Raw genomic sequence first — 19,152 nt, forward strand, 5'->3', positions numbered from 1 at the left:
AATTCTGATTACTTACATCTCACATTTATATACAAAAGATCCCTGAATCAAGCAAAATGTCGTCGCAAAATCCTGTGTACCCTTCTCAGCGAAGCCGCCATTTTGAAAGAAATCGGTCATCGGTAGTGATGTCATACGTCAACATTGTTGCACATATTAGGCAATTTCTTTGAGGTGAAGGTCGGTTGAACAAGAGTAAACACAATGCCCATACCATTCCGATTGCACTTTTAGTATTGTGATGTATATTTTGCGCATCGTTCAGATATTTTTTCATGAAACTGATTTCAGTATCTATATATATCCATGTTCAACACCATATCATGTGTGGATATAAGGTATCCGTTTTTATTCTTTGAAAGCTTTTGATTGTTTGAATAATATTTACATGGGAAACTGTCTAAGTAAGTGTATTATACCACATTTTAAGCCTCTACACAAGTGTTGGAAGATCACACGTAGCCATTACTGCAACATGTGCTTTAGTTCCCGTGATGTGCAAAATTCAATACGTTGGGACAAATATTGCAGTTTCATATGAACAGGTTAATAAACAACGATTTAATTCCAACTTATAAGTAAAACGGATAATATTAATGAAAATGATTTGTACATTTTATCAAATGTAGGGGCACACATACTACTATTTAAAGGAATTGTCTTGTTCATTGTATTGGTTCGTGTCGTTTTTATAGACAAAACTATTATCAATATTAATTGACCAGGTGCGAGTTTGTCAAAACGTTTCATGATTCATTATCATTGTTTTTCGATAATAAAGTCAATTCAAATGCGATTAAAATATATCTGATGGCAGAATGTCTAACTCAAACAAATATTTATACGGAAATTGTTAAAAATATATACATCAGGTCAAGTCTTAATTTGGACAAGCATTACGTCCATTTTCTAATACTTCTTTACTGAAACATCGATCTCTTTGTACCTTTCATTGCATACTTATGAAGGGAATTGATTTTATAATCATGAGAAGAAAAGTCTTTTTCCTAAATGAATACTCAATGAACATTCAGGTGTTGTGAAATTTTCATTTATGCTAAATTGATGCTAGGCAGGTGCGCGTGTTGCTCACAATAAGATATGTAGTAAAACCGTGTAATTGTTGATATATTCAGGACACTATTTCAGTGATAATACCATTCATTTTATATTTTGGCTGAAAAGTGTTGAATTCTGACACAGAAGCCGAAATCTTTTACACATTGAGTGGAAAATAGGGCCTGATTTTTGATGTAGTACACTTGCATCTTTTCTTACAGATTGTGAAACTACCAAAAGGTATCCTCTCACATTGGGGAAATTTGTGTTGGAATAGTTTGGTTCACTGTGAACAAAACATCACGAAAATATACTGTCCATATCCACAGCAAATTCTCTCCATGTGATCGGAGTTACATTGACCTAATGTAAACCATAGCTGAGTTATGCCCCCTTATCTTTATACGTGCATGACCTCTCTGTCGACGTTTGACGTCATAGTAGAAAATCTATTTTTGACATTTATTGCGGGTCATTTTTGATTTTGTGAGTATGACGTTATGCATTAGCACATGCATCCATTTCATATACACTTATGTCGTTCAGATATCAAGCTGTATTTTCTTCGCTGACACTTCCCGTAAAGATGCCAAATTAAAAAAATCGTAGCAGAGTGCTTTTATTGGTGCATGATAAAAAACTGAGAAATTTACTGTTTTTGAACACACAAAAGTTTTGGACAACTTTTAGCAGTGTCTCTTTCTCAAACCCCTGAGGTAGCCGCAATTATATTTATACCAACGGATAGGAAATCAAATATCCTACATGTCTGTGCAATTTCATAGCCGTACGCAGATCCAGGGCCACGCGAGCGCAAATCTCGCACAACGTTCACTTTTCAAACTTTATGAAAATGTGCGCCTGAAAAAAACTCGGCATCCAGGGGGTTAACACTGTACTGCCATTAGACTTGCTACCATACCGCCCCTTTGAGAAAAGTGACCTTGCTGCAACATCGGACCCCAACATCCAGTATGGTTCAATTCAAAGAGCTAATCTACAGTATGTGACTGTATGGGGTAATCTAAGCTTGTTTTTTTCTGTTTTGTTTTGTTTTATGCATTTTTTGTTGTTTTGCTTTTGTTTTGATGTTTTTGTTTAGTGTGTGTATGCTTGTGTGTTTTCTGCTCCTTTTTTCAAAAACAAAAATTGGCTGTTCGGCGTGCTAAGCACTTTGCTGGAGACCTACTCCCACAGGAAATGCTTACAGAAGCACTCGGAATTAAGAGGTCTTGATTACACACAGTATATGCAGTTCAAAGCAAAGGGTTTTGCACATTAAATTAAATACATTATCACCTTCTTTTAAACACCTCTTCACGGATATCAGTCTTAGATTATTTTACATGAGCATGCACCATATTTACAACAGGGCACCAGACAGGTCATGATTTATACAAATTAATTTACAGTTAACATCTGTACAACAAATGTACGACACATCACACTTGATATTTGTCAGCCACCTTGAACAATAAAGCTATCAGTTAAGAGCTATCACGTAGCAACCATCTAATAAGCACACTACCTTTGTGCTTGTATCACAATGGAAACGATTCAGCCTACTTTGATCTATCATCTGTATACTGCATGCTAAAAGAAACCATACGAGAAATAGGCAGATTTTCCTCATCCAAATCAACCCATCTTACTGAGTGCACTACCCACCACCTCCTAACATAAAAGCCTGACTACATACCATCTTCCGTGGAAGACAGTGCAATCAGGAGAAGTGTCTGCATGTTCCAGCATTGAACGTGATGGAACATAATCTGCAAGGCATCCCTCTAGACACCTTGCTCCAGCCATGTTGCAATGATATACCTCTAGGGGAGGGATGATTGTGTTTAATGTGTCTTCAGCATTGGCAGCTGTCATTAAAGTCATTATATCACGTGATCTTGTGTTCTGCTGGCTTCAATGTGGTTTCCAGACATTATTACTTCTCTCACTCAATAAAACATTTATTAATCTATAACACATTGACTGAGATATTGGTAATGCCGAAAATCCCTAGGCACCACTTTGTCCACATTACAGAGTATACATTCAGTTTATAGTCATTTGACTGAAACTGCACCAAAAGTGAACGTTATTGTTTGTCTATCAAAGACCAGTGAACGCAGTTGACTACATAGCAAAATTGGGGGTTGGGAGGTGTAGCTCAGTGGCTGAGGTGCTCGGTCGTCTATTGGAAGGCATGGTATTGATTCCCCACATGAACCCATTTCTGGAGTCCCTCGCTGTGAAATGCGGGAATACATGTATTGCAAAATGTGGCGTAAAATTAGACTCACTCATATTTCATCATGGTCTGTAGGTGAGGGAGTTTGGACTAAATGAACCAGTAGTCTATAGCATGAGACATGATCATGATAGTCTGTATAGTGAACCAACAGTAACTTGTTTTAGTTCTTACAAAACGGTTCTTACAAAACCTACGATGACCATTAATGCATAAAGGGACAACCCTACCACCCCGCTACCTCCAACAATCTTTGCCAGTTTACAAATGCGCAGAATTTTGTGAGTGAGTGAATATGGCTCCATGCTGTTTTCAGTAATATTCCAGCAATATGGGGTTCAGACATTATACTCATGTCGGGAATTGAACTGGTCTTCAGCATAATGAACGATACTTTAACCATTAGGCTATCCCACTGCCCCTTTAACCTATGAACACAAAATGTCTGGAAATATAATGAAAGATTGGACTCAGCTGCCTGATATACATACAAAGCTTCATCATTTTCATCCAAGCCAAAAATACCCCCACTTTTTTGGAGTTATTGAAACTATTTTACAAGTTATGTTTTGTTTTGACATAATCATAATAAATTTAACACAATGGCATCAATGATGCATGTGATGGACTCCACAACTAGAAAGTACTACAATACCTATAAGAGGAGCCAGACAGAATGGACCTCCTCGGTGGTCTGTTTAACGTTTGGTTGTTCTTTAATGCCCCACTAAGCAATATTACAGCTATATCACAGCAGTCTGTCAATAAACAACTATTCAGCAGACGTGTCCATTGATCCTGGCAATTAGGACACAATGACATACAACCAAGTCGATGAGCCTAACCATCCAATCCTGTTGGTTGCCATTTACGATAAGACTAAAGTCTAAGTCTGTTTTATGGATATAGCTGGTTCATTCAAACCTAACTAATTAATGGCCTGTTTTCTTACTTGGAAGGACAGATGAGAATAGCACTATTCAACATGAATGGCAGTCCATGAAACATATTTAAAGGCACCGTATGAATGTATACCACACCGCACGTCTCTAACAATAAATAAAGCATTTCTCTCAATAATACTATCAGCCCTCAGGAAGCTTCCATACAATTTATTCAAAAACAAATAAGTATTTATAACCCTCTGATACCCTCAGCATTGGATGACCCTAGTAACAGTCTTATGAGCTAAAAGCACAAAGAAGATGATTAAAAACAGATACCAACATACCCTCTATTCCTTCGACACCTTACAAGAAATAATCAGAACCTTAAGCATGCCCACATGTGCATTCCTGTCTGCTGGCTCTAGTTTATATGATGCTGTTTTTAAAGTGCTAGCCCACAAAGATTATAATAAATATCCCACACAGACTCAGAATACAGATTCTGATCCAACCAGTCCTTGTTTCATCCCTTTCATGCTGAACAACAGGAAGGGTAACAGCAAGTATCATCTTTTAATATATTGAGTACCATGTGGACATTGGATGACTGACCTGCTTGTCTCATTCTTTCCATGTTGAATAAAATGCACCATAACAGTAAGTACCATCTTTAAACATACTGAGTATCATGTGGACACTGGTCAATCTGACCTGCCATTATTTCATCCTTTTTATGCTGAACAACAGGCAGGGTAACAGCAAGTATCATCTTCAAACATATTTAGATTCACATGAACATTGGTCATTCTGACTTGCTCTTGTTTCATAACTTTCAAGTTGAACAACAGGCAGCACATCAGTAAGTACAGTCTTTTACATTTGGGGTATGACATGGTGACGTAATACATGAACATGTATATTGTACTATTACATCTTGTCTTAAAACTACAGTTGAAAGTAGAAATGGATAAGAAAAGATAATAACATAACAAAAGCAGTTTTTTCAAGGGTGCCATTCATCTTAGGTATCAAGAGTTATCTCCCATATACTAAAAGCTCCAGCTCACCTGACTGATTATTAATGAGTAGACATTTAAACATTACTCCTGCAAATAAATGTTGTCATCAAGAAAAAATGTAATAATGTTGATATTTGTTTGAAAACAGACCAAAATAATGAATAATACCTTATTCTCAGCTTATTTACTTTCCTTACAAAAGAGGCCAACAAGGAGTCTTATATAAACCTTAAACCTGTCAGGCAATGACTGTCAAAACTCCAGTAAATGTGTGTATGGTCCATTGGTGTCACATGAAAAGACCTGTCTGTTGCCATAGGTACCAGCTTGGACAGAACATCCAGCTTCTCTGGAACCTTCAGTCTCCTGTAAGGCAGTTCGGCACAGCGACACAAAGTCTGCGTACAAGGACGCGCCTTCCTCTTTATCAATGTTTTTGTGATATTGCATTCTCTTGCCCTTTAGTGATCCACCAAGTGTTGCCTGTGGAATGATGAGGATGTTCCCAGGGAGGTCTAATATAGAAACACGTTTCCCTTCTGCAGTCTCACTTAACTGGGCAGACAGTGCACACTTCACTACAACCAACAACATTTATCATTACTTCACATTTATAGAAAATTTTATTACAGGGATGTCAGTCTTATCTTTTGTCCTTTTGTACATTGTGGACTAAAATTCAACACCAACATCTAATCAAATGAACAAAATATGATGTCACCGTAAGCAGAAATTCAGTCTCACTACAACAGAAAGCATTTACAATTATTTCATTTTCAGGGTTGTTGCTACCATTATGAAAAATGACCAGGCTTACACATGATATATGCTTTAATGGTCAAGTTCTAAATACTACGTAAACATAACATTTTGCAAATTATCAGGTTTACACTTAAAAAGAACTGACTTTGATGGCAATGAATATGTTTTTCAACATGACTGCAAATATTTGAAGTTCTTGAAAAGATAAAAGCATTACAGAAGAAAACAATGACTTTGTCTTATAAGTTGAAAAATATTACCCATTTTATCAAGGATATCAGCTGTAGCTCCCTTCAGAAAACACACATACATAACAAGTCCTTTTCCAATCTGAAATGTAATATATCCACAGATACCTGCTATAAATCATAATGAATAGTCAGATGATGCTGTACTACAGAAAGTAAGATATTCATTTATATATTTACTTGACTGTGTGGACTCTAGTTAGTAGGTTATTGATTTTGTACATGACATATGCTGGGCGGGGTCACTTAAATCTACATAAATTTTCGGGGAGGGGCATTTTACATGCTTCTCCATGAAAATCAGCTTAACTCAAACTCCACCACTCCACCCCCCGTAAATTATGGACTGTCCCTAAAGACAAGCCACCATACGTTCTATCCCCGAAATTAAGAGTATGAAAAAACAAGGAATGGCTTGATCTCTGTCGTTGTCGTTTGCGATATACCTCAACATATTTTGCTTCAGTATCCTCAGTAGCAGGCTGAACTTGTAAACGTGCGGACAGACATTGCTGTAAAACAATCCGAGCATTAGTTCCCTGCCCGCTCGCCATTGCAGTTTCGACCCTGCATGTACACATGTATGTGGACGTCCAGAGAGAGCGTCTGCATCCAAGGGAGGTAACTCTATTGTGCGTACAAAGATAAACGTATTTAATTAAACCTACAGCTGAAATCTATTACCAATACATGCTGAAATTACATAAGTGATATTGTAATACGAAGCAATAAAAAAGAGAGAAATTTATTCTTAACAAAATGCTCAGTGTCATTAGTCTAGATCTTAGGCGATTCAAAATGGCAGCTCCCACTGGGCATGACAGATCACGCCGTCCTACTGGAGAAGAGGAAGAAGATGATCCAGTTGAGACAATGTTGAAGAAAACAGGATGCGCCGAGTTGCATTATGCTGTTCAGGTACGCAGTGTGTGATTGGAAGTTCTGGATAATAATGGCGCACTTTTTTTCAATTTTCAGGCAGTCTCAACTAGATCTAACTCACTGACTGACACTGTGTCACTTTGCAAACTCACTTTGCGATTCAGTGAGCAAATCGGATTAGCCATTTATCTAATACCACTTCCTCAATCCCCACTTGGATAAAGGAGATGTGTGTGAGAATGATCAATAGCCCCACATTCACTAACCATACAGTATTTCACCCCTTATTTGGGTGTAAAAAGTTAGAACAAGTGCAAAGGTCATTCACAGTGAATCACACTAGAAGGCATGTTATCACGTAACACAAGCTGATATAGGCCGTTGGGCCCAAATGCGGACCGATGAATTACAATCTATCTCGAAAATAATGAAATATTATGAACGTAAAATAATCAATAAAACCCTGATCATAATCAAAACTTCATACCAAGTCTTATGAGTTTTTATGTACAGGCCAGTGACCAGTTATCGCTGCATACCAGTTATCACCATCGCCTGACTGCAGCACAGACAACTTGACCTATACTTTCATAGTATTTTGACACTGACACATCACAAACGTGATAGGCTACAAAAGTTAAAATCACTGCATTAATTTTACATTGTAGGAGTTACAAATGTGAATCCTCTTGGAAGACTAGACCCAAACATGTCAGGGGATGTCACATGACCATTAGTCAAATGTCCAAAATTATGAGAATTGGAAGAAAATCATCCTGACTATGTTGTGAATCTATGACATTACAGTTCAGTTCATAAAAAGAGTAGAGTTAAATTTGTGTAAACATATCCATAGTGCCAACACTTGATCACTGAACTTCGAATTGATCTAAATTTTCATCTCCGTTTTAGGGACTCAACAGATACCATGCAGAAGATACTGACAAAATATTACTAGCAGGCGACATGTCATTTTTCACCTTTTTCTTTACTTGACCCCTGAGAAAACAAACATTACCAAATCTGCAAACAACTACTCCAAAAGTCAGCTTTGTTAAGTTCATCCTCGTGGCAACATCTGAATATTCTCATCAGTTTGTATCAGCATCCATCAACATTTTTAAAGAGAGAGAGTTTTGTCCTTTTGTAATTTCTTTTTTTTATGTATAAATCCCAATCATGAAATTTCTTCAATATGTCAAGGTTTTAAACACAATATTTTTATCAAAACTAAATTATGGCACATTTGGTGAATAACATGGAAAATTCAGAAACAGCGATAACTGGTCTTGTTTAGTGTTGGGAATACACAAGATACACTACCATGCTTCATTTAGGCCATGTTTTGGAGAACACAATCAGAAACTGTGAACAAGCAGGGAGCAACGGTGAATAGCTGATCTATCACCCAAATGAATTTTGTTTCATTATATTAAGTAACAATGGAGCAAATCGTTCAAAACTCCTAAGATATGGCAATAACTGGTCCCAAGACTATTACTTTAGTCAGTAGAATTTTTGTCTTAAAAGTTAAAAACTATCATTAAAATATTGGCACAGTTCACTGTTTGTTATGAGGGAGGAGTGCAGTGAAAGGGACAGCCATGTATGCTATAAAAGATGGAGACAGGTTATTGAATAAATAACTTTGGTGGCTCTTGTGCACATGCTTCTTGATCACCTGGCTGTCCCTTTCTCTGCACTCTTCCATCGTAACAAACAGTGAATTGTGTCAATATTTTAATGATAGTTCGTTAAACAACTATTATGTTTTTAGGACAAAAATTCTGCAAAAACGGTGTCTTCCCACCCATTATGACTACTCCCAGTTTGACTGTTTATGAATGCAAACATATAATGGAACAACCCTTAAATTGAATAATGGATTGTACCTGTGTAGCTGATTACTCTCAGTTTGTCTTCTCTTTGGAAAAATAAGGGAGACTCCTATATCTTACCTATAATGATTAGAAGTAAAGTGAATCGGGGATCTTGTGGTCATTCATTGTTTGTTTTGATATTTGGAGAAAACTCTTCTACTCAGATTAAACCTATTGTGCAGGATATTTGAAAATTGGACTTAAAGGACTTACATTCAAACTATTAACCATAGAACACAAATATGTTCTCAATCATTTTTACCAAGTATGATTATGTCGTCGAATTTATTGCCCAAGCTGTTAATGCTACTTCCCTGAATCACTCTAGAACCATGATAAACATGATAAACCGGACAGAAACTCAAAATAATTGCATTTGAATTTTGGGGTTTGTGAAATGATCTATTGTCAATCTCAGCTGTAGTGATCTAAAAGCAGACAGATATAACTGACATGTATTGGAAACATCTATGTGTTCATGTGGTCATTATAACAGAGACATTACTCACTGCCTTTGGAACTGTCAAAATTTGAGAACAATTGTGTATTTTGTGCTTTGACGAAACACACATTTGTTTAAGCCATATCAAAGTACCAGGGCTCCATTGATCTGTCAATGGCAGACCCATCATACAACATATGTTATGTTTAGGATTTCACTTTCTTAGTAAAGTACAAATTCTAGTACTTTTTGGTTGAGTCCCATCCGGGATTCAAACCTGCACCCTCAGAGTCAGGCACCTAATCGCCAGCACACAACGTCAGCCGTCAAGCCCGCTGAGCCACCATGACTTCCACAATGGCTGAGCGGGCTTGACGGCTGACTTTGTGTGCTGGCGATTAGGTGCCTGACTCTGAGGGTGCAGGTTCAAATCCCGGATGGGACTCAACCAAGAAGTACTAGAATTTGTACTTTACTAAGAAAGTGAAATCCCAAATATAACATGTGTTGCATTTGACCACTTTCTAAATGGCATCGTGTAATCACGGACCCATCATAATGTTTACAAAGGCTATGTCGCTTTTGCTGCTCATAAAATTATGCGACGTCACAGTAACTTCGTAATTTACTTAATGTAGTGTAAATGTATATGATACATCATGTAATTCAGTATATCTGTATACTTGAACTCTTCCACAACAATCACCTATGTAGGTAGCCGAATAGGTCTTGTATGATCCTGGTACAGCTGTCAGCTATACCTGTTGGTGGACCAGTCTACCTGATGAAGGGGAAAGAGCTAGTAATTAATAACAACTCAAGTGGAACAGGTTTTGCAATGGACAGGTAGTCAAACTGGGAGTAGTCATAATGGAAATGAACCTCAGAGTTGGTATGTTTTGGTCATGATCAGTGTTTCATTGTGTATTGCGTTTATTAGTTTTCAAGTTATATTGCAATTCATTTGTCCACTTTTGAGCCAAACGGACTAAACCAGATATGTTCATGACTGCGTGTTTTCAAACTTCATGGTTTGTCAACCATAAATTCATTATTCACATGGTGTGATTATGTAAGAATGTTATCAAGGTTGTCTTCTTTGAACATGTCATCTGAGAATGTTATTGCTGTGTGTATATATTAATTTAATGTATAACCATCATCTGTGTACATGTACATTGTGGACCTCAAGACATCTCATGCTTATGCTAGCCTTTTGTCTTTTCTACAAACAACTGACAAGCTGAAGGTACTGGCACAATGTTGTATCATTTCACCAGTCAAATGTTTAACAGTACATCCACAAGTGAAATTTAGCCACGTGTATGTAACTGAAAATGAGAAAATATAATTTGGTTTTATTGTTTTGTTATCCATGGCAATATTGCTAAGAAAAAACCCACTGCTGTTGATTTCTCAGGAATGTATGGCAGAGACTAAGGATTGGCGCCTGTGTCAGGACAAAGTCAAAGCTTTCCGCAAGTGCATCGAGAATAGCATGCTGAATCAGGGGCCCAAGAGCTGACCGTGGCTGGACATGTCTTGCTCAGAGATGTTGAACTATTCATCCATATATTGCAGTTCATCGACAAGACGTAGCTTGCTACATTGTTCAAGGACACGCTTGTGTATCAGGAATATTGATCTATTTAATATATCATGTATGTTGTGAATGTTCAAAATGATGTTAGATGTTGATGAAGGTGGTTCTTTGACAGCTGAAGAATATCTCATCACCTGCTACTTGTACTTTTGTAGCAGACAATAAATAGCCTTCTATTGTCAAGTGAGACTGTGAACTTCCACCTCCACAAACATGGTAACAATACAAAAGAGGAGGTAAATTGTATGAGGAATCATCAGATTTATTAAAGATTTTCTATTTTTTAGTTGTCTTGATCAGTCGGTTGGCAAACTTGCTTCTATATTGCTGAATGTGATGATAAAGTTGACTTACTGACTCACTTACTCAACCATCGAACATAGTTCTCGGCATGTGTAGGAGAAATCATCGGTGTTCTCTCTGAATTTAAAGGTTATCAGACACAACATTGGATGTCCTGTAAAACCCTGTGACATTGCTAACAGATGATTAACTGAAGATTTAAACATTGTTCCTAATGAATCAATATTGCATCACACAACTTTAGTCCAAGGTTGTGGGATTGCCATTTGATTTTCATAATGACTCACCTGGTAGTTACTATTTGATGTAAAAGCATTATCACAGTGGGAGAAACTGACCTCACAAGATGTGAACAATATCTTGTGTCTTTGACACAGTTGCAGTAGTGTTAGCATGTCAGATAATCCAATGATCATTTAAATGGGATACGTGCCCTGTCAACCAACCGTCCAATCCAAATATGGGTTAATGAGTTGGTGGAGATATTACTGCTTGACAAGTATTAGATGAGCCACGACCTGACAAATGACCGCAACATGGGAACACCCTCCAGAACATTCCATTTGAAACCAGAGGGAAGCAGGTTGTCATCTATATATTGAAAAGTTTAATTTTCTCTGCGAATCGTGTCGTGTGGTGCCTTGCTGGACTAAATCGCTCTACAAGACACGTGTTAAACAGTAGCGGTATTGATTTCACGCCATGGTCAGCATGTATTGCACATGCTTAATCGCCAATCTACCTGTAGCAACCAAGTGTATTCATCCAGATTACTTGCCCCGCCTGCTCATCACAAACACGTTCACTGCACTGGCTCATCTAACACTTGTCAAGCTGTATGTAGAGCTCTTTTCCAGTTCAATGTTTGAGTGCTATGTTGATTTCAAGGAAATATGATTAAGTGGAGAGCAAAATGTATGTTTTTGTGTAGAACATTGACTTATACGACAAAATACTGTATTTGAAAATATAAGGAACCAGGTGTATTTTTACAACAGGTGGGTCTTAAGCAGCCCAGGTGAAAATGAAGCAAGTCTGACAAATTATAGCATCCTGCTATTTGTTGTGAAGTACCAAAATGTCAAGCTTTCTGTTGCCCCCAATTTTTAATCATTTAACTTTGATATTATTGTGTTATCAGTAAAACCATTGCAATAACTGACACATCAGAACTTCTGCAACTCTGCTCGACAAACAAATACAATAATAATTTCCATAAATATTATCTACTGTTATGACACTGTCATCAATTCACTCAGATTACACGAATATCCGATTTGTTGTAGCAATATGAAACCCCTGAGATCAAATATTATTTCCAATAATACAAAATAGTGATGCCCAGGCATATTTTACAATAATTCTATTTTCTGTTTTTACACAAAACAATGAAAGAAATGTAGTATTGTATCTATTATCTGAAGCATAAAAATAACTCACACAAAACCTCCCCATAATTTTATTCAGTCAGTAAGACATATTTATACTGTAAACGCAGTGGTGTACAAATTGATCCCCAAGAGTGAGCAAGCATGTATTTATTTTCAAAACAGCCTGTTGTGTACTTTCTACATGAGTCATCACATGTGTACAGAACATGTTATCACCAATTAATACAGGGAATAATGTCAAAACAATTTATCCGAATTGTTCGTAACGTAACACCAGTCTCAGCAATATTCCAACCACATCACCCTGTAAATATGCCAAGACGAAGCAAGCCAGTGATTGATATAATGAGCAATGATCCACACTATTAGGGTACACTCACACAACCTGGTCCTTCAGAGGTACTTAATAAAATTAAATATCCTCAGTGAAAGAATGTGTAAAAAAATACACCACATTTACTGATGCACAAGCAACACCGATTAACCTTCTGGTCGTTAATTGTTATATATGTGTGTTCTGCTGTGACTTGGTGAGGGAGATAAAGACACATTAATCTAGGGACTATTAATGGCACTTCAAATGAAAACTGCATCACATACCAATGACTACTAAAGACATGGCTTGTGTCTGTTTGTATTGCTTGTCTAGTATACTTAATGCTGTGAGATAACTCTCTTAAACACACACACACTGACACCCCCAAATCAATCAACCTGGAGAGAATAACTGTACTTTGAGTTAATCAGGAAGAGCTGCAACTTTTATTCTTCAGACTTCATACTGTATGATCAGTGCAAGAAATACATATTTGGCTGATTGTTTTGCATATACTGAGAGATAAAAAGCAAAAAAATCACTGCTGCTCGTAAGTAATATTTGAAATAAGGCCCGTCCAACTACCCAAGACAGGTCTGGTAAAAACTTAAGATGCTCCACTCATCTTTGCAAATTCACCAGGTCTCATCTGGTTAAATCCTTATTGGAGCTGGTAACATTTTAAAGTTAACAGTCCAGGCTAGCTATTCTCGAAACGTTCGTAGCCCTATGAACTTCTTAAGCCCATTCTTAACACAATGACTACGATCAAAGTTAAGAATTCTTAGGGCTACGAACGTTCGAGAATAAGGGCCCTGATGTCTGGCTAGGTTTTTGGCTCATTTCATACTCTGTCATAAATAATGCTGAATGTTTAAGGAAAATATTCGGACAGATCCACAATTACCTGTCAGTATCTTGTTGAAATATTTGTTTCTCACTCATTAACAGTACTAACCTGGGCTCTTATTCTCGAAAAATGTTCATATCCCTAAGGATTCGTAACTTTTATCGCAGCCAATGTGTTGAGAATGGGCTTAAGAAGTTTTTAAGACTACGAATGTTTTGAGAATAGCTTGCCTGAAATTTAAGAAATGAATATAATCCTTTTGCAGAGATGCTGTCCCTAAGTTAACTCAGTTAGCATTTACACTTTGATCAAAACTGATGCAAAAATTTTAAACACCATTCCAAAGAATTTTCATATTAAATAAAAATATATAGATTATAAGAACTAGTTAACACTGACCTCACCTGAATCAGTTGTAAGTATCCACATATAGCTTGCTACTGACTAACATGTGGTTCAAATTTATGTGTTGTACACAGGGTATTTAATGATTTACTTCAATGTATTTTTTTTTTTAAATTGTATATATATTTACTGCTATCATCAGATATTTTGTGTTGTTGTTGGTTTTTTTCCATTACGAATACATTAAAATCATATGGGTTGGCATCTCTGCTTTTAACCTCTTAGACTGATTTTAGGTAACTATTACAAGACCTGAGAGCCATCCAATGTCACCTCAACACCCTGCCAGCATTTATGATGACTGACAAAGCAAAAGGTACACAAACCAAATGTGAAGTTAAAACTCTATGTGCACATGAAAACATCAGGTGGAACATAAGTACAAGCCCAAGAGGAGCAGATGTGTACCCAGTTGTTAAGTGTTTCATTCCCCACATGTGCACCATATTATATGAAGCCCATTTGTGGTGTCCCCTGTCGTGGTATTGCTGGAATATTGCTAAAAGCAGCATAAAACTAAAACTCACTCACTCACATACCCAATATGAAAGGAGGGAGATCTGTTCCTTGAGATCATGATGATCACCATGACGAGTCTCACCAGAACAAATAGTGCTAAAATAAAAAAAATCATGATATGAGAAAACCATCATTAACTCGACAATCCATAGCAAATAGTGCTTGTTTGATTCCCTGGAATGATCTGAAGAGTAACATAATCGTAATTATTACATATCTAAGAGTTGAACAACATACTATCAAATGAAAACAAATAAAGAGGAACACTGCATTTCTCACTGACAAACAAAATGTTTTGAGGCAAATTCTGTCTAGATATGTACTGATACAACAGTTAATAAAGTTTTTAGGATTTCAGTCAGCATGCAGAAAGTGTTACCATGGTGACAAGCATAGTGTGGTATGCTGTCTAGAGATAAAATTGAAAAATATAAAGAAGGTGCCAAAATGGTCTCACTATGCACCAGCACGTACTTAATTTGTCCTGGATGCACAAGCATGTACTAAATTGTCCTGGCACCCAATTCAGTATCTCCTGACAGCTGGTACATGTACATATATTACACAGGGATTTTAACAGAGAATGCATGTTTCTGAGCTATATCACTCAAAAAGGAAAGAGAAAATGTAAATAGAAATACTGATATCTTCATACCAGAAAACAGGACACTGCACAGCAGCATCAAGCATGCCAAATAATATATACTACCTATCAAACGTTTAGACTCACTGTGTGTTAGATATGGTTACATCTCGGAAGAATTTCTCCACTAACTTGTGGTGAACCAGCTACAAACCTTATGCAGAAGAATCACATGAGGATCATGCAGCATATTGCTTAAAAGCATATGCAGATATTATTGTGCATGTGAACAGGTGCAGTTTATTGTAAAGTTTTGTTAAGAATTTGCCAATTTTCACTGAGTTTCATCATTTATTGAACTCTTAACAATAAACAACAAATCTGTTTAACAGTATCAGTTCATGTGGTTAACATCAACTTTAAACTGGGTGGAATATTTTGCAAAATCTACTTTAGGACAGTTCACACTGAAGTAAGTGGCTACACTTACACCGATGAGTCTAAACTTTCGATGGGAAGTCTAGACAAATACATTAAACTATGGCTCTACGAAGCTCATAGGGAACATTAAAAATACTAGTCCATTATAATTGAAGTTTGTTGCACACATTTTAACATAATATACAGTAATATCCATCAGATCGTTCCATACGAGTTTTGTTTAAAACATAGTTTAACATAATGAAATTGCAGTTTGAATAGTAAAATGTAATAACGCTACCACTTGTTCGTTGACTTCAAGGAAAATAGATCAAGATAAGGTGGACATATTTGTCCCAGTTGTTCACTGGCTATGGTTTTTGACATCGTTGTATAAAGAGGTTGATAACTATCACAATATCGGAATGCAAACGTCTGTTGACTTCTGACACTGAAATAACTTAATGTCACCCAATGACTTCAACAGGCTATGACTTCTCAATAGGCAAGGGAATGTGAATTATTTTATGTCTCTACAAGAATAACACAATTCACTGATAACTGCATTGATACATTTGTGATTAAGGGGCATAGCCAAAGATGATGAAAGAAATGTGTGACAGGCATTAAGGGACTGTTTATGGCACAGGGGTGGGATGATGATTTTAATGGAAGGTCACCCATTTTGTTCTGGGGGGTAGGGGGGTCAGCAATTTTGTTCATACCAATATTTTACAAAGCTATGTTTAAAAATATGGGCAGGGGGAGGGGTCATTGATTTTGTACATGCTACTTTGTACATAAATTGATGGGTGGGGGAGGGTGGTCAGTCACATTGTACAAGCTTCTACATAAAAATCATCATCACCCCCTCTATTCATAAATTATGAACGTCCATAAATCTGGGTAACATGGTATGCATGTATTCTTGGGAGGAGGTAAACACTGTCCTAGTACAACACATAGAATTAGGCTCTTTGGCTTATATTTCCATTACTTCAAATGGACAGCTGACTGTGACATGTTAATACAAACTTGGGATATGCTTCTATTTTCAAACGTATAATCATTTTTGTTATAATCTTTGGAATAATGAGATAGAGGGTAGAATTGAAGAAAAATTTGTAAGTCAAACATCAAATTCCCACTCATCAATGCTAGAGAGAAGGAATCAAAAGCTTTTATGAAACATTACATAATATGCCATGACAGTATAGCTCACCTGCTTATCCAGTCAACCAGGTGTAAACAGTTAATAGAAGTTGCTATCAATATTGATATTCAAATATTTTCTGCATAAATATTGTGTCCAAAATAAACACTTACAAATAGGATACAAATAACTAACTTTGTACCTTATTTCCAGTCAGGAAAAATTAAACTAGTAATTTTTTAATACCTTTCCAATACACAACAGGGCACAACACAACAGATGAAAGGTGGCAACTCACACAGTACCTGTTAGCAATGTCAACTGGACTCAAGACTTCACACTTCACTTGTTTCTTTGATCATTAGGGTTAGCTGTGTTAGTGAAAGGGGAGGTCACTCCCAACAGACTTTGGATGTCATTTTCTATCATAAGGATTAGACACCACTGTTCAATGACACACCTCTACCCAATCCTTATGACTGATCACCTCCTGTCAATCAAACTCATGAATCTCAAATCTTCTACATATCTCAAACCTAATCTCCAGTCTCAGCCTTTCCTTATATATTTATCATTATTTTTGTATTTATATCTCGAAGTTCGAGACACACATACAAATGAGATCTCAAAAGTGAAAACTGGTCCCAAGATCACCAAAATCATATAAATTTTGTATCTCAATCTTGAACCATACTCACCATAAAAAAACATTTTGCACACATGTTCAATGCGTTGTCAACAAACAATTAGTTGTACCAAATGTGGGTTCAACAAAAAGACGGACAGTTAAACATATGGATTATGTAAAGTGCCAATTTGTTGACAATCACCTTTGGGGCTATAAAAGCAATGTACACTGGTGTGCTTTTTAGAACACAGTCTTCAGTTACAGATATTTCATAATTGAAATGAAACTGAGATTTTTTGTTTTCTATATCATCATATATAGTCTGGTTCATAATTATTGAGAATTTTTCTTCTTACTTTGAGCTATCCTAACACCTCAACTGATTCACTGATACTTAAAACTAAGTAATGGTATAAGGGAGGTAACTCATCTTGGCCTACTGAGTATAGTACAATTAGAGTTACCTCCCCTGAATTTGTAGCAGACGTCATTTTCCTCAGCACTGTCAACAATGTCTGCTGAAGATAAAAGAAGGTTGATTTTTGAGTTGTGTAATCAAGGAATTGATGATGTAAATACACTGGCAGAGAGAACAGGAACTCCTCTTTCTACTGTGTATAGGATTAGGAAGAATTTTAAAGAGGGAAAGGATTTGGGGCACCAGAAAGGAGCAGGGAGACCCAGAAAATTGGACTTCTCAGATCGCGTCCGGCTGGGAATTTTAGCGTCTAAAAAGCAAAGGGCAAGCATCTCCAACATCAGGTATGAAATGATAGAAAGGGGATCAACAGTTGTATCAAAATCTACAGTTAGAAGAAATTTGATTGATCTTGGATGGGAGAAAAAGACTGGAATTCCTTCTCCTCTCATGAAACAAGAACATAAAGACAGGCGTGTTGAGTGGTGTTTGGCACATGAAAACTTTGACTGGGAAAATGTGATTTTTACTGATGAAAGCTCAATATGGGTATATCCCGATAATGTGAAAATATGGACAAAGTCTGCGTCAGCACCGTTGTATCGACGGCATAAATACAGCCCAAAGTTTCATCTATGGGGAGGGATACCCTTATTAGGAACGACCCCGCTGTGTGTGTTTGAGGGAAATCTGACAAGTCAACGCTACACTAACATATTAGATAATTTTCTCCTTCCAAGTGCACATGTGTTTTATGGAAATGACTGGATTTTGCAGCAAGATAATGATCCTAAACACACCGCAAAACATGCCAAGCAGTGGTTTCAGGAGAAAAATGTGACTGCATTACCATTTCCTGCATATAGTCCTGACTTAAATCCCATTGAGAACATTTGGGGGATGATGAAGGAATGTGTGAATCAAAAGGGGTTGACAAAAATTGAAGACATGAAGAGAGAAGTGGTCCGATACTGGGACAGCATAACTCACGAGACACTAACCTCTCTGATAGGAAGTATGCCTACCCGTATGCCTACCCGTCAAGGAGACTTGACAAAATATTAAATTGTTACCTACACAACATGAAAAGGTCAGTTCACTTTCACAATACGTTCAATTTTATCTGATTTGTTCTCGTT

The 19,152-nt window shown here is 36.9% G+C and overlaps 1 protein-coding gene across 1 annotated transcript; it reads right to left on the minus strand.

Annotated features, from left to right (window-relative positions):
• Nucleotides 1-2,438: 2,438 nt before the first annotated feature.
• LOC137294161 (D-aminoacyl-tRNA deacylase 2-like) lies at nt 2,439-6,828 on the minus strand. Its single transcript, XM_067825145.1, has 3 exons — nt 6,667-6,828; nt 6,233-6,302; nt 2,439-5,788 (listed from the first exon to the last, which is right to left on the minus strand). Exons 1-3 carry the CDS (start codon nt 6,799-6,801, stop codon nt 5,463-5,465), a joined length of 531 nt encoding a protein of 176 aa, XP_067681246.1. The 5' UTR covers nt 6,802-6,828; the 3' UTR covers nt 2,439-5,462.
• Between the last annotated feature and the right edge of the window lie 12,324 nt (nt 6,829-19,152).

This window comes from Haliotis asinina, chromosome 8, assembly GCF_037392515.1.
Source record: "Haliotis asinina isolate JCU_RB_2024 chromosome 8, JCU_Hal_asi_v2, whole genome shotgun sequence".
NCBI lineage: Eukaryota > Metazoa > Mollusca > Gastropoda > Lepetellida > Haliotidae > Haliotis > Haliotis asinina.